A 22,718-nucleotide genomic window follows, 5' to 3' on the forward strand; every position below is an offset into this window, starting at 1 on the left:
ATGTCCATCCACTCTGTCTGTCTGTCTCTCTCTCTCTCTCTCTCTCTCTCTCTCTCTCTCTGTGTATTGACTTTGCACAGCAGCAGTAAGGTATCAATGGGGAAAATTAATGGGAATGGCATGGTTAGACTAGGCAGTATTCATAAATAGGACATTACCTTGATGAACTGGATATTGATATATGTATGTCTTGATAGCTTCTTTGCAAAACACCTCACAGCAGTTCTTAGCTTCCTGCCAAAAGGAAATGTGCTTATGCATGCATGCTCTGAGATTGGAAGATACATGACAGCTCATATTTCATGGTCTGCTGACATGGAGGCATTACTGACCTGACCTGTTAATATAAAGCTCAGCCTAAAAAAGGTCTTCTATGACTGTCCATTAGAAACGCAACTACTAGTCCTGTAGACAAACACTGGAAGAGACAAGGTCCACTTGGAAATAAATGGCCCACTCTACTTTAGTCCAAAGGGGTAAAAAAAAATCTTTGCTGAGTTCAAGGGTTATTATAGAAGGGATTTGGAGGAAAAAAAAAAATCCTTGAAGCAAAGCCTCAGGTTATTGCTGAGCGTCTTAACTTTTAAAAGGTGTAATCAACACGTGACATACATCCACACTGGAGATGACGTTTTGTTCTGGCATTGCATCGGATAAACCAGTTTTTCAAGTCCTATAACCACAACAGCAGTGATTTTAGGCCCAGCTCCATAAAACATGGGTCAGATCACTGCAAGTTGGACAACAAAGAGTGACTTGTTCTTGCTCTGAGCTTAACCTTTTTCTTTGTTTATATTAGAATATTAACTTCCATAGGGGCAAAATAAAATTTATCACCATGCAGACAACTGGATGCCTCATAATTGTTCAGTTTTATTTACGATATGCATGGATATCACCCAGTTCTGGTATCTGGAGTGTACAGGGTGCTGGAGAGCAGGGAGCCCCTCAGGGACCAGTACAGGGAGAGAAACGAAGCAAGACACTGCTGCAAACTAGGCTACCACCGTGTGGCAGGACACGTAAATGACACGTGTGGCGGCTCTTTGATAAGGACGGGAAATAAATACACTGACCAAATGAAGACGCAAGACGGTTTAGAGAAACTATGCTGATTGTTTTATTGTCTTGAGATGGCATATCGCTCCGTGACAAAGCCTGAGCCAACCGATGCAGCTGAGTAGACCAGGATCCACCCCTCCTTTCCAGTTACATCAACTTTTCCAATCCCCACGGTCTGGGGTTTCAAGGGAAACGCGTCATGATCAGGAGGGGCGGGTACTTCTGGGCCACTCCAGCCCTTCAGCACACTCTTCAGGTGTTGTGGCCTCACCCGCTGGGTCAAAGAGAGCTGCTCAACCCTCTCGGTGCCAAAGGGCAAGGAGACACCCACCGGTGAAACAGAGTAATGATGCACACCTCAGCATTACCAGGACATCTAGGCTCACCACCATTCCATTCCAAACATGACACAAAAAAAACCCCCCACACTCCACACGCCTCCCAAAAGCTACAAACAGTCACATCCGTCGGGAAACTAAAGCATCATTGCTAGTTGTGACTTTATCTTTAAACCTTGAAAGTAACTCCAGCAAAGATAACATGATAACATGGCCTTGGTTTGAACGCATATATTCCGTCACAAATCCACGAAAACTGAGACACATTCTAATGAGCTGATCACATATAAACACCTTTCACCCATTCCTGACATTTAGGCAACCACATGAGAAAATCAAACTGATCAGAAAGACAAAACAACCACCAAGAAAATGATACTCATTTGGATTATAGCATTCAATTCTTTGACACCAGTTCTAAAATTAAATATTAAATAAATTAAATATACCCAAGTTAATGATTAGACTTGTTTGGCTTGCTTTAACCACACTTCAGCTCATCTGAGGTATGCTGACTGAATGTTTCAGATTTTTTTAACTAACAAATTGGAGACAAACCATTGGCTCGGATTGTCACAAAAAGGAGCATTTGAGCTAGAGGTGTTTTCTTTTCAGAAACACGATGGAATGTTCTTTTGAATGGAAGAAGCCAAATGTAATAAAAAGCCATTTGTGTGACAGTTTTAAAGGCTATAAACTTGAGACTTTTCAGAAAAAGAAAAAAGTTGAAAGAATGCCAGAGAGAGCCAAGTTGTCAGAGACTAAATAAAAGACCAAGCAGGCAACATGGAGCACAGCTGGGGAACAGGTGATTAAACCGAGATGGGATCCGGAAGTGAAAGGACGAGGGTTGAAAAGACTGCAGGAAAAAGGAGGAATGGGAGTGTGTGAAAGACAAACAGTGGAGGACATGGCTGTGCTGTCTGTCCACTTCATCTCCCATGTGTAGGACAGGCAGCGGAGGACATGGTTGTGCTGTCCAGTGGAGGACATGGCTGTGTTGTCCAGTGGAGGACATGGCTGTGCTGTCCACTTCATCTCCCACGTGTAGGACAGTGTAGGACATGGCTGTGTTGTCCAGTGGAGGACATGGCTGTGCTGTCCAGTGGAGGACATGGCTGTGCTGTCCACTTCATCTCCCACCAGGTAAAAAGAAAGAATTTTTGGTCAGTTGCTCTCAACCCATCGGCTGAACAGGGGGAAGAAATGAACAGCAGGGTGAACCCACAAACCCCCTCTTCCCTCTCGTCTGCATGCACACTACTCCACACATTCAAACTGCATGCATGCATTCACACACTCATACATGCGCATTCATGCCTGCATTACACAGCACATTTCACAAAGCACTCAGACACTTTCAAAGGCCAAACCCAGAGGGAGGGAGGGAGGGAGAGAGATAAAGAGAGAGTGGATAAGAGAAAAAGTGAAAAAAACAAAAAAAACAAAACACAAACAAAAACACAGACAAACTAAATGATTCCCGTCATGTCCATGACGTACAGGTGCCCACGGGGCAACTAAGCCAGGGCAGCCTGCGCCTCGGGGGGACTGGCACCGTGACTGTTGCCCTCCTGGGTGGCAGCCACCGCGCCTCGATACGGCACCTCGATGATGCGCGGCTTGTCGATGATGCGGGCGCAGCGCGTGCCCTTCTCCACAATGCCGATGATCCAGGCCTGCTGGCCGTCGCCGGCGGTGCCCTCCTGAGCCCGCGCACACGACGCGCTCGCCCGGCTCGCCTTCATCTCGGCGCAGAAGCGCGCCGCCTGCTCGCGTGGCAGGCAGATCAACAGGCCACCTGAGGGGGAGAGAAGCTTCACGAATGGGCCGCACCTTACAACCGAGATGATGACTGATTTGACACAATCCAATCCGAGGCAGAACTATGTTAACACATTATTAAAAAGTTCTCACTATGGCGGTTCTGTGGTTTCATGTAGCAAAACGGAGACAGCAGATGGCACTAATGTACAACAAACATTTCACGAGATTGAAAAGCGTCAGAAGCTGTAAAAGTTTTTTCCATCTCCTAACACACGCAACTGAACCGTGTTGCTGCTTGAGAAAGCCGGACTTATGCCATTTTCTAACACGCCTAAATGAAGGCATGAAAAGCCACTGTCATTGGCTGGAAATAAATGAACACGAGGCGAGAGGTTTGGAGCGCTGACCTGAGGTCTCCGACGAGGTCCCCTGCAGCAGACCGAACAGGTTCCCGCCGGCCTTGCTGACAGCGGCCATCTTAGAGATGATGGGCAGGTTGTGGATGACGAAGGCCACGTCGTTGCGCTGCTGCTTAGCAAGGTTCCGTGCGTGCCCGATGATCCCAAAGCCTGTGATGTCAGTGGCAGCATGTGCGTTGAACTTGTGCATTAGTGCGGCGGCTAGGCAGAAAAGGCAAATGGTCAGAGATGATTACGGCAGAACCTGAGGAACTTTCTTGCAGTTATACGTGAGCCATATAGGGCATCATATACTTCATACGCAGCACTGTCATTATACCTGTACTTCAACCTGTTCTTGAGTTACCTGCAAATCAACCTTAACCTTTAGTCTAAAGCATCAACTGTTTTTGAATGTCTGCATTGCACCTTCTACCCCTTGCCCTGCTATTTTTTGTTTGGTTTTGTTATTTGGTTTTTGTATTACCAGTGCGGTTGAGAGTAGCCATGTTAAGCATGGCCTCCTGATAAGCGTGTTCCACCTCATCCTTTGAGATCACCAGCTTGATCTTGTTCCATTTTTCTGGCTACGAGAGGGGAGGAAGAGGACGAGACAGACGTAAGGCAAGTGCACAGACACACTCGATTCCTTGAACCGCAGCAAGGCGTGCTGCAGCGAAGGCAAAGGAAAAATGCTCCCTTACATTGTCCAACCACTGATGGGCATTGACAGCTACTTGGGTTCCAAGGGGTTTGGTGAGAACCAGCACATCACCTGGTATGGCGCCATCTGGCCTGTTCATGACACAATCCATGATGGGAAGTATGAACACACAGTATATAGAGAGCCAGCATGGAAAACAACAGGCCGTATTTGATCTTTGCACTTTAACCTCAAAGGAACCGTGTTCTAATATACTCACATGATAAAGTCACTGGGCTGGCAAACCACAGTGGCCACACCCCCTATGATGATCCAGGGGTTGATGACGGTCTGGCCACCGGTTACTGAAGTCCCGCCCTCTTCAGCCGCATCACGGAAGCCCTTCATCATTAATGGCATCACCTGCTCCCTCTCCTGACGCAACAGGGCCACAGTCAGAAAGACCTTCCACTGCGGGATGACCAGGCAGATGTGCACCCTATAGAGCACACCTGCTCAATTTGAACACGAGAGCTTATAAATGCTATCTTTGTCTGAAACAAAGGCTGAAGTTGGCATTTAAACCATTCAGTAATGACAGTCTCCTTCTGCATACTTCATACTTGCATACTTTAGACCACTGCACATACAAAGAAAGACAATAAGGGAAAGCATCATGGTTCACATGGCAGGCCAGAGCTTCCACAAGGCTGAGAATCTCAGTCGCGCCTTCCCCTTGTCACCAGCCAGACTGAACGTTACTGGAAGCTGAAAGGCACCAGTCTAAGGCAAGAGAAGGGAATTCAGTGCTCACCTTATCATTCATCTTCTGACTGACACTCAGTAACATCAGCATGTTGTCGCACTCAGTAATGCCCATGGCATACAGATCACTCAGCACATTCGCACAGGCTATACGACCCTGCGGCCAAGTGAAGGAAGACACTGTATTAGTAACACTGGGAAATACACATAGTGCAGGTAGAAGCCAGAGTACACAACTGTGTCAACAGTGAATGAGTAACACACTCCATGCAAAGATGACACAAAAGAACCTTTGGGCAACTGGGTGTAGATAAACGAACTTTGCAACACCACAAGAGGAAAAATATTGTCGAGCAGACAATACTTACCATCATATATGGATCTTCGACTAAAGGGTAAAAGAAATCTGTGGTCTGGATCAGGGACAAACCTCCATGCCTCAAAGGGATAACACAAGAGTCCATTCCAATACCTGCAAGGTCATCATAGATTAATTACAATATCATAATATGTTATTATTACATTATTACATGACTACTAACAGAACCAGATAATCAAATATAAGCTTGATTAAGTAATGGATGGATTAAGTAATGACCCCTTGCAACATACAAGCTGTTCTTACTTGCATTAGGCAGACTACTTGTCTTGGTAAATGTTAATAAACAATTCCAGCGACGGGTCCATAGCGCACTAGCCAATGGGTCCTCATCACAAAACAATACATGGTTTGAGGTTTACGGTTTACTGCTGAGCAGGTTGCTCAGGTTGTTTCATCAAGAAAAGTCACAACCTCAGCTAACTCAGAAAAAGCAAACAGCACACAAAAGAACTACGTTTTAACGTCGCATGCGGCTAATATAGCGGCAGGAGGGTTTAGTGATTAGGTACTAGGACTGTAAATATGTGCTTGGCTGGTATGGCCACCTACAGGAAAAATGCAGGTTAGTTAGCTAGCTAGGCAACTATATAGCTAGCTAGCCGGCTATATGGCCTTTCTTAGCAAACAATGCAGTTAGAGAGGTAGCGTTAGCTAGCAGTTAGCTAACTAGCTAGCTATCGAAGTTATGTTGTTTTAACCGGCATCTCTCATTTTAAAAGTTCGGTAACAAAAAAATACAAAATATCGTTATTTTTCTGGTGAAACTGTCGCTTACTCCTATCGGTTTCATTTAAAACTGTTAGCTAACGATAGCTAAGTTAGCAGATAGCCTAACCTACCTAATCGGGGGCCATGAGGAACCGAAGCAAGTTGTCCGAATTCAGAAGACTCGTCTTCGGTACCCGTCCCCGGGCCACCATCCTCTCCCGTCTGGCGATCGGGCTCCAGTCCCTGCAGGAGTTTGAGCAGAGTCTCCTGCGGGACTTTACAGCCTCATCCTTTCATATCGGAAAAGGCCGTGAGCCGAAAGACCCGGTCTAGGCCGTGGTCTTCAGGGTGAAGAGCCTGGTAGCCGGCCGGGTAAAAGGCTGCATATCCTCCGCACGAATCGACCGGCGGCGTTGGCGGACAGGAACCAGACATAGCTCTCGAAGGTTATTCTCTGTTCATCCGAACGAAAAAAAAAGCAAAAACACTGGACGCACGTAAACGTTATTTACCGAAATGACAGGCTGGTGAATATGAATGACGAAGGTACGCAGCCCGCTACGTTACTGCTGTAGCAACACATTGACCACCAACACTATCAGTCGATACCATTTTACCGCGAGACAGGTAATGTATGTTGATTTTGATGAAAAAGCTTATTGAGGATTTGGGTTTGTTGTAAGTTGTTTTTGTCTTTATTACTATTCAACGGTATTACATAAATTTGTTAGATAAAGTGGCTAAATAATATGCACGTAATATTTGATGTCGTTCAACCCGTTTTGTTTTTCTTTTGGTATGGCCTGTCTATTGTCAAGATTCAAGATTCAAGAATTTGATTTGCCACATGTGCATTAGTAGCTGGTGCAACAGCGCAGTGAAATGTGAGGTGGCTGCTACGAAGACAGCGAGAGGTAGAATAAAAGATAATACCAATATTTCTTTGCAAAAAAAGGGAATACAAAATACACACACAAACTATATATGGCATACACAAAATTGTATAGGTAGGGATGTTAAATAAGGGATGATATAGTTCAAGTCAAATTTAAAGTGTCCAAGTGTGCTGTGTAAAGTGACTAAATCAGGTATCCCTTGTAGAGATACATATGCAAGTATGGAGATATGCTGGGGTTTTATGTGTGTGTGTGCACGCGTGCTTGTAGAATGTATGTTATGAGAGTTTAACTGTTTATTTTCTATACGGCCCGAGGGAAGAAGCTCCTTTTTAACCTCTCAGTCCTGGCCCTGCTGGAATGGAGACATTTCCCAGAGAGTAGCAACTGGAACAGATTATAGTTTGGGTGGTCAATGTCCTTGATGAATTGCTTAAAACCTACACTGCCTGAAGTAGATGTCATTTAGTCCAGGCAGTGCTGTCCTGACGATGTGCTCAGCACATCGGATCTCTGTGGAGGGCGCTTATTGCCCTGGAAGCTGCAATTGCTTTTCCAGACAGTGATGCTCCCAGATAGAGCATACCCTACTATTGCAGTGTAGGTGTTCTGTATTGCTTTGGAGATCTTTAATTTCCTCAGCCTCAGGTCTTGAGATGTGGACTCTAAAGTTCCTGTAACAGCTACTCTTTCGATTAGGGTTCTGTTGATCCTTAGTGGTGTGTATTGGGTTTCATTGGGTACCTCATACCATGAGGGTTAAACAGACTGGGTGTGAAGTTTCCCATCTTCACCACTTGGGGTCTGTCAGATAGGAAGCTCTGAACCCAGGAACACAATGAGTGGCATAGCACCAGGTCTCTAAGCTTGGTCTGGTGGGAACAACTGTGTTGAATGCTGAACTGTAACGAACAGCAGGTATACATAATTCCCCTTTCCGACGTCCAGGTGGGAGAGGATGGCACCATCGGTGCACTTATTACTGCGACAGGCAAATTGAAGAGGGTCTAGTGAGGTTAGAGATTATTTTCTCCGAGCACTTCATCACCAGAGGTCAGTGCTACAAGGTTGAAAATGGAAGTATACACCAGACCTTTCATCACATCATGCTCTGAGATGGCTAGTCACATTCTGAGATGGAGTCATGCTCCGAGATGTCACCTTCATACTTAATGCACAATATTAAAGAATATTATACAATTGTTATGGTATTAGCTAATGAATTTAAAATGCACAAATTGAACATTAACTCATTTACGATCATTTACAGGCAAAAGTGTGTAATGATAACCAATTCACTTTCACACATTGGCTTTATAGGAATGAGTTTGCACAGTAAAAAAAATTCTGCAGAAAACACAAGAAAAACACACTTGGGAAAAATGTTTTATTCAATGAATTTCATTGACGTGCCAACATCCCATAAGCCAGAATGTGACCTCGAAAAATAGGTATCATAGGAGATGATGAATAGCCTCAACATTGGCCCTTATTATACAGGCAATATTCAAACTGTATTATACAACCTCTTAGTGTGAGGGAATTACTCACAGGCTTAGATGTGAAAACACAGCGGTACAACTAGAAGTACTTCATTGGCACCTGGTGCATGTCTGAGTTGCTTCTTTGCTATTTATCCCTTGAAATATTTATGCCTGTATTGAACCTTTAGTGCTGTAGGCCAGATAGTACAAAATAATGCCAACAGCAGCAGCCAACACCTCAGTGGAAACCCAAGGTCCACTCCATGCACCCTATAATAAAGAGTAACAGAGTTAAAATTATAAGTAGACACTGTAGGAAGAACCACCACAAAAATAAAGATTATAAATGCCAAAACATCAGATCAATACAATATTCTCAATAGGGAGCATTAAAAGTACTGCACATTTTTTTTTAATGATAAATGACATTTTGAGGTGCATGTTAAGTACTCATTTAATTACATGTACTCACTCTGTGGTCTACATTGACAGAAAACAGGGGCTTAATGGCTTCAACATCTTCATTATTTCTTTGTGCCTGAAATGGCAAAAATGTTTAGCATCAGAACTATTTATCAAAAAATACATCAGCCTGACACCTACCAGGAACAATTTACAAACAGATCAAACCTTGCGCAGGGCACTGAAGGACTCCTCATCAAAGAACTTGACATGGTGTGTGCCCGAGCTGGCCTGCTTGTGGGGAACACTCCAGGACACCTGCACACAAGATCCACTTGGGTTAATTATGCTCAGCTGTGGAAAAGTTGCTGGCTACACACTCTGTATGGGTTTAGCAAAAGCATAAACATGGAAATTAAACCTGATACTTCCCAACGTCCTGGCCTCTGGTCACAGGAAACTGGTTGCCATTGACATCTGCATAAAGGGCAACACTCTAGTTGTGGGAGAGAGAGAGGTGCATTTGTTCAAGCAAAGGTTAAAGGTTTGTTGCTGAAGTGCGCTTTTTTCTTTGATACTAACTCTCAAGCATCTAAAAAGCTATTGATAACAGAAAAGAACAATACTATATAGAACATCTATATAGACAATGTGGTCTTAAGTCACTGTAAAATAAGCAATACACTCAATCATGGTTAATGTGACAACACAACCCTATAACCATTAGTTAATTGCTTAATTTTTTAAATATACAAAAGCCACAGTCATTATTCTCCGGCTGTTTCGGGAAGTTTTCTGCTGCGCTTTCTCCATTGCCACACCCTGAACCTTTTTCACTTCACAGATAAAGTGGAAACAACATCAAGTATGTTTTTAAAATAACGTATAAATAAACCACTGTTTGATGCAGATCTGCAGAGGTGAACAGAGCTAAGATGTTTGGGTTTTTTTTGTCTCATTTAAATGCGTTCACTAGAAGGCAGATAACCTGTTCCCCTACACTGGGTTATCAAAAATACATGAGAGCAATCACCACATATCTGTAAGCACATGTGTATTTGCATTTGATGCTTTAATCATGAACGTGAATAAAACTCGGCAGTTTAACTCTACATCTGTATTTAAACTGTGCTCAGACTAACCTCGCTGTTGTCATGAGACCTGCAGTGTCCTGGTGCAAAGTACTGCTGTGCTATTTCCAGGATGGATTTGTGACATTAGATAGGTTTCCTTAAAGTCCCTCCCAATATCTGATCCAGCATTTTTATTTTTTTTTGCTGATATCGACCTGATTCCAGTTTGTGGTATTAGATCTGTGCCATCTGCACTCAGTGCCCAGTTAAAATATATCTGAGCGTAAGCATTTGGGGGAAAAAAACCAAAACACCACCAACCCAACAACCCTTCCTCTTTTCCCGTTCAAACATACATCTCACATGTTTTTTTTCCTATAGGATACCCATAGTAGTCTATAAATCAATAGGGTACACTTGATTTCTCTTTAACTGAAAGCAGAAAGCGTAAACCTAAAAGGGTTTAATAGAGTTTTATCCAACAAATTGTAGGAAATCTGAATTTATTAAAATTAAGCAGTTTACTCTGTTCAATTTCTGGGGGGAAAAAATCATTATTTTCCCCCAATCAGTTTTGCGAATACTTTTAGTGCTTTATGAATTAAAACCAAGTTACTGCTGGTAAATATTTTCAATTCAGAAATATAAGCCACTCACTTGAAATGTCACCCACGTCTATGCCATAATAAAGTGTACAAACATAATTACAACTTTTAATATTCCTTACCTGTGCCCCATTCCCACATGCCAGGCTGAGCTCAACAATAAAGACTGTCTCTGAGGAGATGACCGCATCAGTTGTTGTGTAAGATGAGGTAGAGATGGCGGGGTCTGTGCAAGTCTCACCTGAGGAGACACATATCGACACGTATAGGGGAATGCATGGTGGCCACTTAAGGATCCAGTCAAGCCGGAAGCCGGCAGCTCCCACTCCCAGAACGTCCTTTTCCCCCTTTCTGCTATAGCAGACATTATGAGCCAAGTTTTTAAGTGGGGTCACCCAAGACACGGATTCAGAATGACCGACTTCATTGAGCTTTTTAGTTAGCCGAGCTAGCTAACCAGTGTACGACATTCCATGCTAACGTTAAGCTACAGAGACAGGTTTAGATAGTGTAGTTTAGATAATATGATTAAACCTAGAGTAAAACATAACGTTAGCTAACGTTCGCGTTAAACAAACGGCACGCTAGCTAAATATGGTGATGTGCATGGCTAGCTAGGTTAGCTAGTTAGCTGTTCTAGATACGAACAGCCTGCCTGGATAATTGGTTTAAACGTAAGGTTTGCTAGCTATCTTGCTACCCTGGAACTAAAGCTTCTAAAGATAAACAAACGTGACTGCCATAAAAATGTCGCTAACGTACCTGCACATCGACTTAGACAAAGAGCCAAAATAGCTGCAATTATTCGCATCATTTCGCTCCTTACTGGGTTGTGGGAAGCTAGAACCTCAAACTTTGCGAAAGACCAATCACTGCACTACCCCAATGAAGCATGGACAGACACGTCAGGTTTTTAGCGAACGTAGCCGGCGGTTTTGGAGTGTGACCTCAGGCGAGATCCTCCAGTATTGCAGCTTTCCACATTAACAAAAAGATCGATGGTGCTTCGTTATGATGAGTTCTTGTGCATTAGACACAGACACAGACACACAAACACAGTGTTTTTTAATTCTTTAAATCTCTCCGTAACAATAGTCTGTACAAAGTATTTGTGTTCATTTGTCCAAGCAGACAGGCATGAATCCCCAAATAACCCATACACTGAGGGGAACAAATACCACAATTATAAAGGGAACATTCACTGATAGACATATGCTGTACAGCAAAAACAAACACATTCACTTGTGCAGTACATTACGTTATGCTGTCAACAAGATGGAGTACAGATCCTTTTTCCTAACAGAACTACTACACCATGGTAAATTGAACACTGGAGAGTTTCATTTCCCCAAAATTAAACGTCTGTCCAGTCTCCTGTTTATATTTTTTTGCTCCTTGGTTGCAAAGGTCAAAGTTTACATGCGACAGAGTGATCTCTTCACCCATTTTTGTTGTCTTGTGTGTTTTAAGTGTTTGTCGCTCGACTGCATCAATGAAGTAAGCTGTTGTGATGGCATTGTGCCTCTGAACAATACTGTCGGCCCACTGTCAGGCCAGGTCAGGCCTCCCCTCTTCTCACTGAATACAGTCCATCACATGAATCTGCAGGGTGTCCATGTCTGGCGCTTGGTACTGACATTTAGGGCATCGGTAGTCTGGCTGCACCTCGGGAAGAAGCCGGTTTGGCTGTGAAATCACCGGCCCCTGGAACGGTGCTGTTGTAGCGCAAAAGAACAGAGTCGGTGACCGGAAAAAGGCAAAAACATTTGAGTTATAAGCAGTCTTTTTCACGTGTGGATAGAGGTGGGAGATGAGAGGCACCGTGTACCTGGAGCAGGCAGAACAACCCCTCTGTAGTTGTCCGTGTGTCTCTGCTGCATCTTCTCCTGCTTGAGCAGGTTGATTTCAGCCAGCGCCTGGCTCAACTTTTCCTGCAGATCCTCCTTCTTCTGGTGGAGCTTCTCTCTGGCCTCCCTCTCTGCCTGGAAGTCTAACTTGTAGATTTCCGCCTGAGAATGAGGACAAATGCAAGTGGAGAAGTGCATGTGTTGGGGATGTTTTCAAACGGGTCTCAAGTTTCCCATTAAACAGTACAGGAGTGAGTAAATGGTGTATGTTAGATTAACTAGAAAAAGCACAAGTAGCATGTTTTGCCGGCCATGTCTGGCCACATACCACAATATACAAGTAACTTGCACACTGCGCATGTTCTTTGAAGTGCTCATACATGCAAGCCTTAGTACAAGCTTTCTGACAAAATGGGTCTTCACTGTGAAAGCTTTTTTTGGGAGGGGTGCACACAATTTACAAAGTGCCCAGTCAGTTTATGCTTTACCCATATTTGTTTGCATAAACAGTTTCTTAACATAAGGGCAGTGTCATTGATGTAAAGCACCACTGTGACACCACCACCTTGTGGAGAATTTCCTGCTTGCTAACTGAGTAAGTTACAGTCCAGTTCAATGAGGTGCTTTTTACATACATCCAGCTAATATCTTCATTTTGGCAACTCCATTAGAAGGATGGTCCCAATAAATCAATGATTTTGAGTAGTGTGTACTTATTAATACATGAATAATCAGCATATTCAATGTGTAATAAATGGTTTCTCACTAGTATGTACTTTATAAAGATTAAATCATACTGATGTAGTCTAATAATCTATATTAGATGTAGTCTAATATAATACCATTATATTTTGTGCAACCATAATAGTCTAGAATCAACATTGTGTTTTGTATAAATCCTACTCTGTAGTAATTAGTAAATTCAGCATCCTTAGTTATGTGTGTTTATTAAACACATTTGTATGTTCATACAAATGAATTTTCACTGCCTGGCTCCAAGCCCAGTGTCCCTTCCTACCCAGGTCATAATGGCTGTGCGTTCAAATTAACAAACGTACACCACAGGAAATGTGTCTCCAACTTCTGAGAACATTCAACAGGGAAATATGTATGCTTGTTGCTTGTCCCACTTTTAAATCCTTTTTACTTTTGGATGTGCATCAACTTCACTTTGTTCAGCAATAAATCCACCGCAAGAATTACCACTCTGAATGCTGATTCAGTACCAAGAAGCGACTTTACCACCATCATTTCATACTCGGCTGATTTGACCTACAGTCAGTAAAATGACTAAACATGATTAAACTCAGCATTAGCAAAAAACAAACAAACAAAAAAAACCCCCATCTATTACAACTTTAAATGGAGTGCAGTAGGCAAAGCTGCCTACTACATACCAGTATAAAATGCCAGAAAGTGGACAATGAGTGTGTGTCTGCATGTCAACAGTGTGCATAATGTTTTGTACCTAGCTGGGAAGCACTGTAAACTGCATCTATAGGAAATCTTCTTTTTGGACCTTATGAGACATTTAATACATTTACAACATACATGTTAATCAGTATGATGATATATGTACTCCCTGGGGCTCAAACCCCTGACCATGGTGTCGCTAGTATCTCTGTCTACTAGCTTCAACAGTAAATCTTTTTAAATACAGTAAAATTAAAAAAGCATTTCATATAAGGGTTATCATTTTGTATTTTGTCTGTCATTTCTTTTGTGATAAAATATTGCATAAACACTATGTCCAGATGGGGAAAAAAACCTCTTAATATCAAAAACCATCAAAGGCTGTAAAACAGAGGAAATTCACCTCAACGTCACAACCCCTAACCCGACCTGTTTACTGGTAACCAGACCACACACAGCCTTTAGGCGTGTGAACCCACTGTAAATACACTGTGCACTCCAAAAAGCACCACAGGGTCTCCTAACCACCGACCACACAGATCTAAGAGTATATGCAAAACATGTTTAATCATTCCCAAACCCACATACAATAGTCATCACAAATTTCCTCACTTAGCCTGCATGACATTTTTAAACAGGTTGACAGTCACAAAAGGGAAAGTTGTCAGTGTTGCCGTGAGCACCTATCCTAGGGCATTTACTGGTGGTAATTGGTGGGGTTTTTTTTTGCAATGCACAGCATTCAAACCTGAACTAAATATCATCTGCTTTTTTCTAATTAAGCTTCACTGGTAACTCGCAGCAAACTACAATTGAAACATCCCTCCCAGAATGGCACTGGGCTTTACCATTAAAAGCAAGCCATTAATTATAGTCTCAGACATCAGAAGAAGGGTCTGCACCCTTCACAATAAGCGAATTGTACGTGTAATACTCCTTGTCCTTGTGCATTTCCAGTTGTTGCAGTCATCAAATACACAACAGCAGTAATCAAATGCTGGTCTACAGTAAGCCCGCATGCATGCTTAAGACTTTGCACTTTTAATGCACTTTTGGTGGACCTAGTGAAACCCTGTTACCCTTAGCATATTCTATACTAAGGTTCCAACACCATAATGGTTGGTACCAGGAGACTTCTCTACTTTAAAACACCCACATCAGCATTTTCTCCTCCATATTCTATATTAATCAGTTCAGACACCAAGCTAGGTAAATTCCAAAAGATCAACTTGCTAAGGAAAATTCAGTGCAGACAGCTTGAGCTGATGGGAAAGGTAGGTTTGTTTACATAAGCAAGAGTGCAAGTTCCTTGTGTTCTCTGTGGTGCTGACCTGTGCCGTGAGCACTTGAATGGTCTCCTGCAGGGCCCTCTGCTGCTCCACTTCCTCCTTGAGTTTGTCAATGTGGGCCTGTTTCAATGCCAGGGCTTTCTCGGCTTCGTCCAGCCTGTTAATAAGAGTCTCCGTTTCGCCACCCTGCCATTGAACACACATGCACACACAGAAAGGAATTAAACATTTCCCACCACCTGACATGGTGAGGGCATCAAAAGACCTACTTCCTTAATCTCTCCAACCGCAATTCATTTATAGTATGTATATGAGTATTATTACATGAGCTGTAAGAAGCGGCAACAGCGCTGGCCAAAACCAGGACTCACGCACCCTTGAATTGGCTTGCTCGTTTTTCAGCTTGTTGTCGTAGTCCTGAAACAGACAGGTGTATGCATGCTGTAGCTGGGCGAGCTTCCTCCTGTTAGCAAGGAAAAGGAATCAATTAAGAGTCTTCATCTCAGGATAGATAAAAATAAGCAAAAGCTGGTCAGCACTAATGGCTCCGCCCATGGCTGGGCTCAGGCTCTCTGGGCCAGTAGAGCGCCTTACTTCTCCTCCACAATGACGAGACGCTCGTTCTTGAGCGCAGCCTCCAGGTTCTGCGTCTGCAGCAAGAACTTGTCCACGGTCACGCAGTGCTGCTTCTTCTGCTGCTCCATCTCCCGTTCCAGAATCTGCAGGTCCTCCGTCTTACTGCACAGCCTGAAAGGAAATAAAGGCATGCACTCAGATGCCCTGAAAACCACCCCGCTTTGCCTCGTTCTGGCCTGCCATGGACCCAAGTGCCCCAGGCACTTGGACGAGCTCAACTAACTTTTCCTCCAGGCAGTTTTTCTCCTCTTCACACTTGTTGAGGCAGGTCTGCCGCTCGTGTAGCTCACCAACCAGAGACGTGACCTGTGCCCTCAGGGCCTCGATGTCCTTAGTCAGCTGCACAGAAAAAAAAGGAAAAAAAAAAACAAAAAACAAAATAACTATAGACCTGAATAAGAGCAGCCATGGTATATAAGAGAAGGACAATGAGGGACATGAAGGACAAAAAGCTGTCTGTGCTTTGCATGAAGGAACAGAGCCTGTTTGTGTACCTGAACATAGTCCTTCTCCTTTTGCTTGAGCAGAGCCTCATTCCTGTCCCTTTGAATTGAGTTCTGCTGGAGAATGTTCAGTTTTTCCTGGAGCTCTTTATACCTACACCACAAACCACACAAGAGTTGATGGGAATCAGAAGAGGCAGCCCACATCTATTTTCAGCAATGCATCTTCCTTATTTGAATAGTGTTTATAAAAAAACATTTAAAAAAACAAAAACAAAAACCCTACACAACATGCTCAGGGGACCATGGGTGACTGAACAAGGGGGTAAGAGGTAGTGTGCATGCACACATACAGTGAGACACTGCTCCCCTCACCTGCCTTGTGTAGCTTGAAGCTGCTCTGTTAGTTTAGCCAGGTGTGAGCTAAGCAGTCACATGAGGCAGAGGGTCAAGAGGATTTTAGTCAGTGACAGTCAACAGCAAAGCACCCAGATCTATTTACGGTAAATATGAGCAAAGCAAGGAGATGCTGCCATTCTCTAAATGCTGAACCCACACGTGCTGTCTAGAGTTTGTATAATGAAGTCCTCACTGCTTTGCTATCTCAGAAGGACTGTGTAGAGCAAGATGTAGGATGGAGGCAGGACATTACCTTTCTATGGGGACCGTAAAAGCATTTTTCTGAACCGTCTCCTCCATTATCACAGCACTCTAAAAGAAGAACCAGACCTTTTTTTTTTCCAAGCAAACTTCCAATATCTTTTATTACAATGTGGAGAACAGTGCTTTCCAAATTTAGAGACCAGTTTGACTGATGCACTGTGGGAGAAACCGATACCTATAAAACTATTGACAACTCACAACACAGGGGATGTTAAGAATGAATATAGTAACCAGTTCTGCAGCTCTGTTCAGAATATATAAAATTAAGACGAGAGAGCTGCCAGGGAGCTGCTACCTGAGAGAGCTGCGACAATCGAAGGCGGAGCTCCTCCCTTTCCTTCTCGATCTCCGTCTTCTCTCTCTCCAGGTCATTATTTCTTCTCCTCAGGTCCCTCATTCCCTCCTCCAGTTTGTCTTTGTGACTCTTCAGCAGCCTCAAGAATTCATTAGAACCTTCGATAGGCTACAGAACACAGGGATGCACAGAGTCAGCAAAACCAGCCCAATATACTTAATACTCTAAAGCCAAAAAGCACACCAAAATATTGATCCTTTTTTGGCTGAGTGTGCTTTGGTCTTTGTCCTACGGTGTCTCAGAGGGAACCATTACATTAGCAGTAACATGGAGGACACATGCATTGCACTCAGCCATTTACCAAGCCTGCGCGTGCAGTCAGTGGAAAGCTGTAAATGTAGTAATGAAGCTAAAGAACCTCCAGACCCTGATGACCAGAAATCCTCACAGGTGATTGGTGCAGTAATTAAGTAAAAACAAAACCCAGCAAAATGACATGGTATTTGGGGTACAGGGACAGGGGTACTATCCTGCATAGTTCAGTTTAAAAAGCAGTCAAATACTGTTGATCCAACTAATCAGGCTTGGATTAGAACTGGAAGTACACTTTGCAGGGCAGTAGATCTACAAGAGTGGTAAAGATACCCAGCAAAATCTTCTGTAATAGTCAAAGGAGAGAGAGTAACAGGCAGCAACCTAAAAGAAAACCGAGCATCATTGTGGAATTGTCTAGGTTAAGGGGTTGGCAGAGTGGTGAGGGGCTCACCTGACAGGCCCTGCCCTCTGCCTTGAGCCAGCCCTGCCCTTCACTACAGGGCAGGCTGTCACACATACTGGAAGCGCAACTACTGATGGAGTTATTCCTACTAGATGCCTAAACACATACACACACTTGTTTTTACAATGCGCGCGCGCACACACACACACACACACACACACACACACACATATATACGCACACACACACACACATTATATAACTACCTGTATATAATAGCTTAAGACCCTAATAAGTCTAACCCTAAACCTCCTCAATGTCAGTAACTAAAACATTTTGTTATTGAGATACTTAGACTTTTTTCTACATAGTCAGGACATTTTTGCCCTGCAAATATACAAACACGCACACAAGGGCATGCACATGGATAACTAATTTAATGAGTTTTTATAGCATATAGCAGAAGGTGTGCTTTACCAAACTTCGAGGAATTGCCCGTGTGTCAGTGTCTCGCTCTGTGATGCCTTTCCCTGTAGGCTCATCTAAAGCCTGGAGAAAAATTAAAAATCATGAATAAACAATCTATTATAATGTTATATAGAAATGTAATGCTGTTTAACATCTAAATGAAATAATTCAAAGCAGATTTTTGAGAATATCTATATAAACCTACTTCAGGAGAATTGGTCAGTCCATTAATCTCTGTATTGGAACCCACTTGGTTCTGAACTTGGCTTCCGGTCTCTGCGGTGCCATCAATTTGAGCTGCTGTTTGGCTGTGCTTGAGCTTGCCCAACAGACTCTGGTTCTCCTGAGCCAGTCGCTCCACCAAAGCCCGAGCCTCACGAAATTTACAAGCAAGAAACTCTCTCTCTTCCCTCGATCTCCGCTGCCAACCCTCCATCTCTTCGCAGCGGTCTTTGAGGGCATCATTACTGCGCTTTAGTGCCTCTGTAAGATAAGAGGTCATTTCTCATATTGATATGAAAAATTACTGCAAGCCAAAGAAGAGAACTATGGTATGGTTTACTTTACCTCGTAATTGGTTGTTGTCTGCCAAAAGTCTGTGGACCACCTCGTTTCCAGCTAGTTCAGGTGGTACCCTTAGTGATGCTTGTGAACTAGCCACAAGTGAACCTTGACTGCTAGTGCCTATAGCCTCCTCTCCAGTCATCTCCCACTGCAAGGCACTGTCCCCGTGGGGCTGGGGCTGAACCATGACCTATGACAGAAAGGTCAGCAAAATAATAACGATTCGCTGGCAGTCATAGTGCTAGATTTCCCTTTACTGTCAAGCATAATGGCAACAACTGTAATGAATAAATTAGCTAAAAGCAATAGATCGTTTACTTCAGTGTGGTAAACACTTGGCCATTATATTATCTAGCTAGCTAACTTACTACCACAAAGCTTTCCAGTGACAGCAACACATAAAATGTTACTTAAGGTTAATTTATGGCCGCAAGTACGTTTAAAAAATATTTTTGCCATGTATTCCTGTCTACCACCATGACATTTCTCAACACACACTCGTTCCTGAAGTTCAGATAGCTTATGTTTTCAACTAGCCAGCTAGCCAGCTAATTAGTACTAAGCTACCTAGCTAGGTTAGGTTAGCTAACCGCTAACTGTCTAAGTAGCGAAGCTAGCTAGTGTGTCAACAAGACAGGTAAGCTATCCCCATCTAGATAGTTAACGTTAATGAAGAATAATGCCAGACACCCTGGTCATTTTTCGCAATGAGGCGAAAAAACATAGTTTAGCTAATATCTAAAATGCACAGGTAGGTAGGTAGGTAGGTAGGTAACGCCAGCTAGGTAACACGACTCCAAAAAAGAAATAGGGTAACCTTACCTTGATGTCCTAATGCGCGTTTCAAATCACTTTCCTCCTAAGCTAGAGAGCTAAGCTAGCAAACCAAAGAGCTAAGTTAACGCTGTCCGACTCCGGAAGACTTGTTGAGGTCTACGAAAAGCGCTGACAAACAGCACAAACAGCAGCTACGATAAAAACAGGGGTTAACACCCAGCTGTCAGTTCTACTAACGTTACCATCTTCGGTGTAACTCCCCCCATTAACAGACCCTTCTGCCTACATTTGGGTAGGTAGAGCCCGACCAAAGTAAATGTATTTATCAGGAATTCCCCCTTATTTCTTCCGCACTTCATCACACAGCCAGCCAGCATGCCGTAGCCAATGAGAACGGACGTCACTTCACGTTCCCGGATGGCGGAACGTGTGTTTTACTTCATGGACCTCGCAGATTGGCTTGCTGAAGGTAAGCGGCTCGGGTCGGCGCATCCTATTGAAGGTTAGCTAGGCCTAGCTACATTACATCAGTAATATATGTCGGCCCACCCTTTGCAGCTATAACAGTTTCAGCTAGGTTTAGGAGTGTGTTTATGGGAATTTTTGACCATTACACCACTGCATCCGAAGCTTTACATTGCAGTTGGTGATGTAAGGCTTGGATGCAGCTGCTCAGTCATGGAAACCCATTTCGTGAAGCTCTCTACGCACTGTTCTTGTCATTTTACGTGGCCTACAACTTCATGGTTGTGTTGCTGTCATTCCCAATCACTTCCACTTTGTTATAATACCACTGACAGTTGACTGTGGAATATTTAGTAGCGAGGAAATTTAACGACTGGACTTGTTGCACAGGTGGCATCCTATCACGGTACCACGCTGGAATTCACTGAGCTCCTGAGTGCAACCCATTTTTTCCCAAATGTTTGTCGAAGCAGTCTGCATGCCTAGATGCTTGGTTTTATACACCTGTGGCCATGGAAGTGATTGGAAAACCTGAATTCAATTATTTGGATGGGTGAGTGAATACGTTTGGCAATATAGTGTATATATAAAATCGGAGCATACGGGCTGTGACCCTTAAACTAGGACGGTGGCTCTAGCAGATCCCAGTATCAAAGTCTCTGTCCAGGTCCAGATATGTGCAGTCCTGGGAACGGTTAAGATGGTACACAGGACCCTCAAGCTCCCAGGTCTCTGGTAGAGAATCCTGGAGGAGGGTGAGTCGGGATTTTTTTTTTATTGCACACAGATAGGTGTCTCTATTCTCCCCATTCCTACAACTGTCGGAACAGCGTGCATAAGGCTGAAGAAAGCACAGCTGCTAGGTGGCAGCACAGAATAACATGGTTCACTGCAGTCATGTCTGATGATGCCATTGTGTTATGATTTTGTGTCAGAGACACAAGTTGGCATGTTATCTGTGACACCTCTGTTTGGCAGCTCTATCCAAGTTTAAATGGGTTTCTAATAATCTATTCAGGGTATCAGGGCCCATACACTAGCACATAAGGGTCTATTTAGCTATTACCTTTCCCCCACATGATCCCATGTTAATGTCTGTGCGCTCTTTTTTAGTGTCTACTAAAGAAGCTGCACTCCACATCATCTATCCTATGCCAGCATGTGTTATTTAGACAGGCTCCAACATTTAAGTATACTCTGCGGGTGATTCATTTGCTTCCATCTATTCGTAGTACTGATGAGGAGGCAAGATTACCTGTTTACATTATTCGTGGCTGTCAAAAGCTACATTGAGATTTTCTCCAGTCTGACGTATGGTTTGTATAACTAGACCACTAGAGGGCAGCAGCTTTCAGTTATCTGCCTCACGCTGGCTCAGCAGTACTATCCATGTTACATGACAGAAGTTCAGTGCACTCCACTGGACAATCTGCGCTGTCCTTCTGCTTTCAGATACATTGAAAATAAATTGGGGGAAGTGCCGCAATTCCTTTGTTTTGTCTATAAGGCATACTTTATCAGAATAAAAACTAAAATCTGACCTTTTAAAATAAGATTTGAGCAACGTTCCTGGTCGTAGATTCGTAGATGAGGTACATATCTGTTTCATGGCCATGCAGTCCCATTGATAACAATTTGGAATTCAAGTGTGTTTTTCTAGGTTTTTTGGGGGGGGGGGGGTTGTCTGCATCATACATCCTCATTCAACACCACTGCTTTTCGCTCTCATACCCACACGTGTCCCTACACTTCACCCGCAGTAGCTGCTAAAACAGGACCAGCTACGCCTTTTGCCCTTTTCATCTTCTCACCATAATCCTCAACAGCTGAGCACTTGTCCCCAGATAATCTTTGGAGTGAACGCTTATACTGCTATTTCATTCATTTAGCTTTTGCTTTCATGGACTGTTTTGTGAATAGAACGTTTTTGTTTGTTGTTCATGCTGCTACTACTAATAGCAAGAAGAGGAGGAAGAAGAAGTTTTATTTATATAGCTCTTTTTATTTTACAGAAGGGTACAGTAGGAATAAAATTAAATCAAATAAATAGAGATAAAGAAGAAGCTGAAATATAAAGCAAAGAACAACACAGCAGAAAAATGACACAATACATTAAGATAAAAATAAAAGAGAGGGTTACGTATTTTGCTGTCAGCTGTTGGAAGAAAGTTGTGATGGACTAACTTATATGGTTTTGGGTTTGTTTAGGCTGCAGAACACAGCGACACATCCAGGATATGATGTCCTATAGGCAATTAAATATGGAGTCGATGGACCTTCCACGGTCCATATCATCTGCATACTGGTGGAAAGAAATGTTGTATTTATGAATTATCCTGACTAACAGGAGCATGTACAGATTAAATATTTATTGCTGATACCAGGATTGAACCTTGAGGAACTCCACAAGGCAATATTTTATTCCTATTCACGGCCTCTCAGGTAGGTTTGGTGTGAAGCCAACCCAGTTTTATAGTTGATGAAAGAATATGTGGTTTACTATATCAAAAGCAGAGCTACAAAAAAAACACTGTATAAATAGGTTACCTGCATCTAAATTCACTCTAAGATTATCGGAAACATCAAGAAGTGCTCTTTCTGCACTATAACGAGTCCC

General features: G+C 43.1%; 3 protein-coding genes and 2 long non-coding RNA genes across 6 annotated transcripts; 2 read left to right on the forward strand and 3 right to left on the reverse strand.

The window, feature by feature from the left end:
• Window positions 1-1,096: 1,096 nt before the first annotated feature.
• On the reverse strand, window positions 1,097-6,653 carry sephs3 (selenophosphate synthetase 3). The gene is made up of 8 exons (XM_027026950.3): window positions 6,195-6,653; window positions 5,342-5,445; window positions 5,023-5,130; window positions 4,489-4,643; window positions 4,270-4,360; window positions 4,053-4,152; window positions 3,575-3,787; window positions 1,097-3,201 (listed from the first exon to the last, which is right to left on the reverse strand). The coding sequence occupies exons 1-8, from the start codon at window positions 6,496-6,498 to the stop codon at window positions 2,921-2,923; spliced, it is 1,356 nt and encodes a 451-aa protein (XP_026882751.1). The 5' UTR covers window positions 6,499-6,653; the 3' UTR covers window positions 1,097-2,920.
• Window positions 6,654-6,878: 225 nt separating this feature from the next.
• LOC145653487 (uncharacterized) lies at window positions 6,879-8,540 on the forward strand. The gene is made up of 2 exons (XR_014119736.1): window positions 6,879-6,977; window positions 7,908-8,540. It is a non-coding gene; the product is annotated as an uncharacterized LOC145653487 (long non-coding RNA).
• On the reverse strand, window positions 8,333-11,440 carry ssr4 (signal sequence receptor, delta). The gene is made up of 6 exons (XM_027026945.3): window positions 11,286-11,440; window positions 10,646-10,764; window positions 9,267-9,341; window positions 9,074-9,163; window positions 8,916-8,981; window positions 8,333-8,713 (listed from the first exon to the last, which is right to left on the reverse strand). Exons 1-6 carry the CDS (start codon window positions 11,335-11,337, stop codon window positions 8,609-8,611), a joined length of 507 nt encoding a protein of 168 aa, XP_026882746.1. The 5' UTR covers window positions 11,338-11,440; the 3' UTR covers window positions 8,333-8,608.
• A 131-nt stretch (window positions 11,441-11,571) lies between these two features.
• ikbkg (inhibitor of nuclear factor kappa B kinase regulatory subunit gamma) lies at window positions 11,572-19,976 on the reverse strand. Of its 2 annotated transcripts, XM_027026972.3 has the most exons (14): window positions 19,682-19,976; window positions 18,863-19,049; window positions 18,501-18,778; window positions 18,305-18,376; window positions 17,110-17,277; window positions 16,804-16,862; window positions 16,527-16,574; window positions 16,203-16,305; window positions 15,932-16,047; window positions 15,667-15,819; window positions 15,448-15,535; window positions 15,115-15,258; window positions 12,352-12,532; window positions 11,572-12,238 (listed from the first exon to the last, which is right to left on the reverse strand). In XM_027026972.3, the coding sequence occupies exons 2-14, from the start codon at window positions 19,044-19,046 to the stop codon at window positions 12,099-12,101; spliced, it is 1,734 nt and encodes a 577-aa protein (XP_026882773.1). In that variant the 5' UTR covers window positions 19,047-19,049; window positions 19,682-19,976; the 3' UTR covers window positions 11,572-12,098. The 2 variants fall into 2 exon arrangements, with proteins under 2 accessions (XP_026882773.1, XP_026882774.1); XM_027026973.3 differs by lacking the exon at window positions 16,527-16,574 and having other exon boundaries at window positions 19,682-19,975.
• Window positions 19,977-20,019: 43 nt separating this feature from the next.
• Window positions 20,020-22,448, forward strand: LOC118240703 (uncharacterized). Its single transcript, XR_004775572.2, has 4 exons — window positions 20,020-20,105; window positions 20,492-20,654; window positions 20,769-20,856; window positions 22,310-22,448. It is a non-coding gene; the product is annotated as an uncharacterized LOC118240703 (long non-coding RNA).
• The last annotated feature ends 270 nt before the right edge of the window (window positions 22,449-22,718 follow it).

This window comes from Electrophorus electricus, chromosome 24 (assembly GCF_041902795.1).
Source record: "Electrophorus electricus isolate QZ-2024a chromosome 24, ASM4190279v1, whole genome shotgun sequence".
Lineage (NCBI taxonomy): Eukaryota > Metazoa > Chordata > Actinopteri > Gymnotiformes > Gymnotidae > Electrophorus > Electrophorus electricus.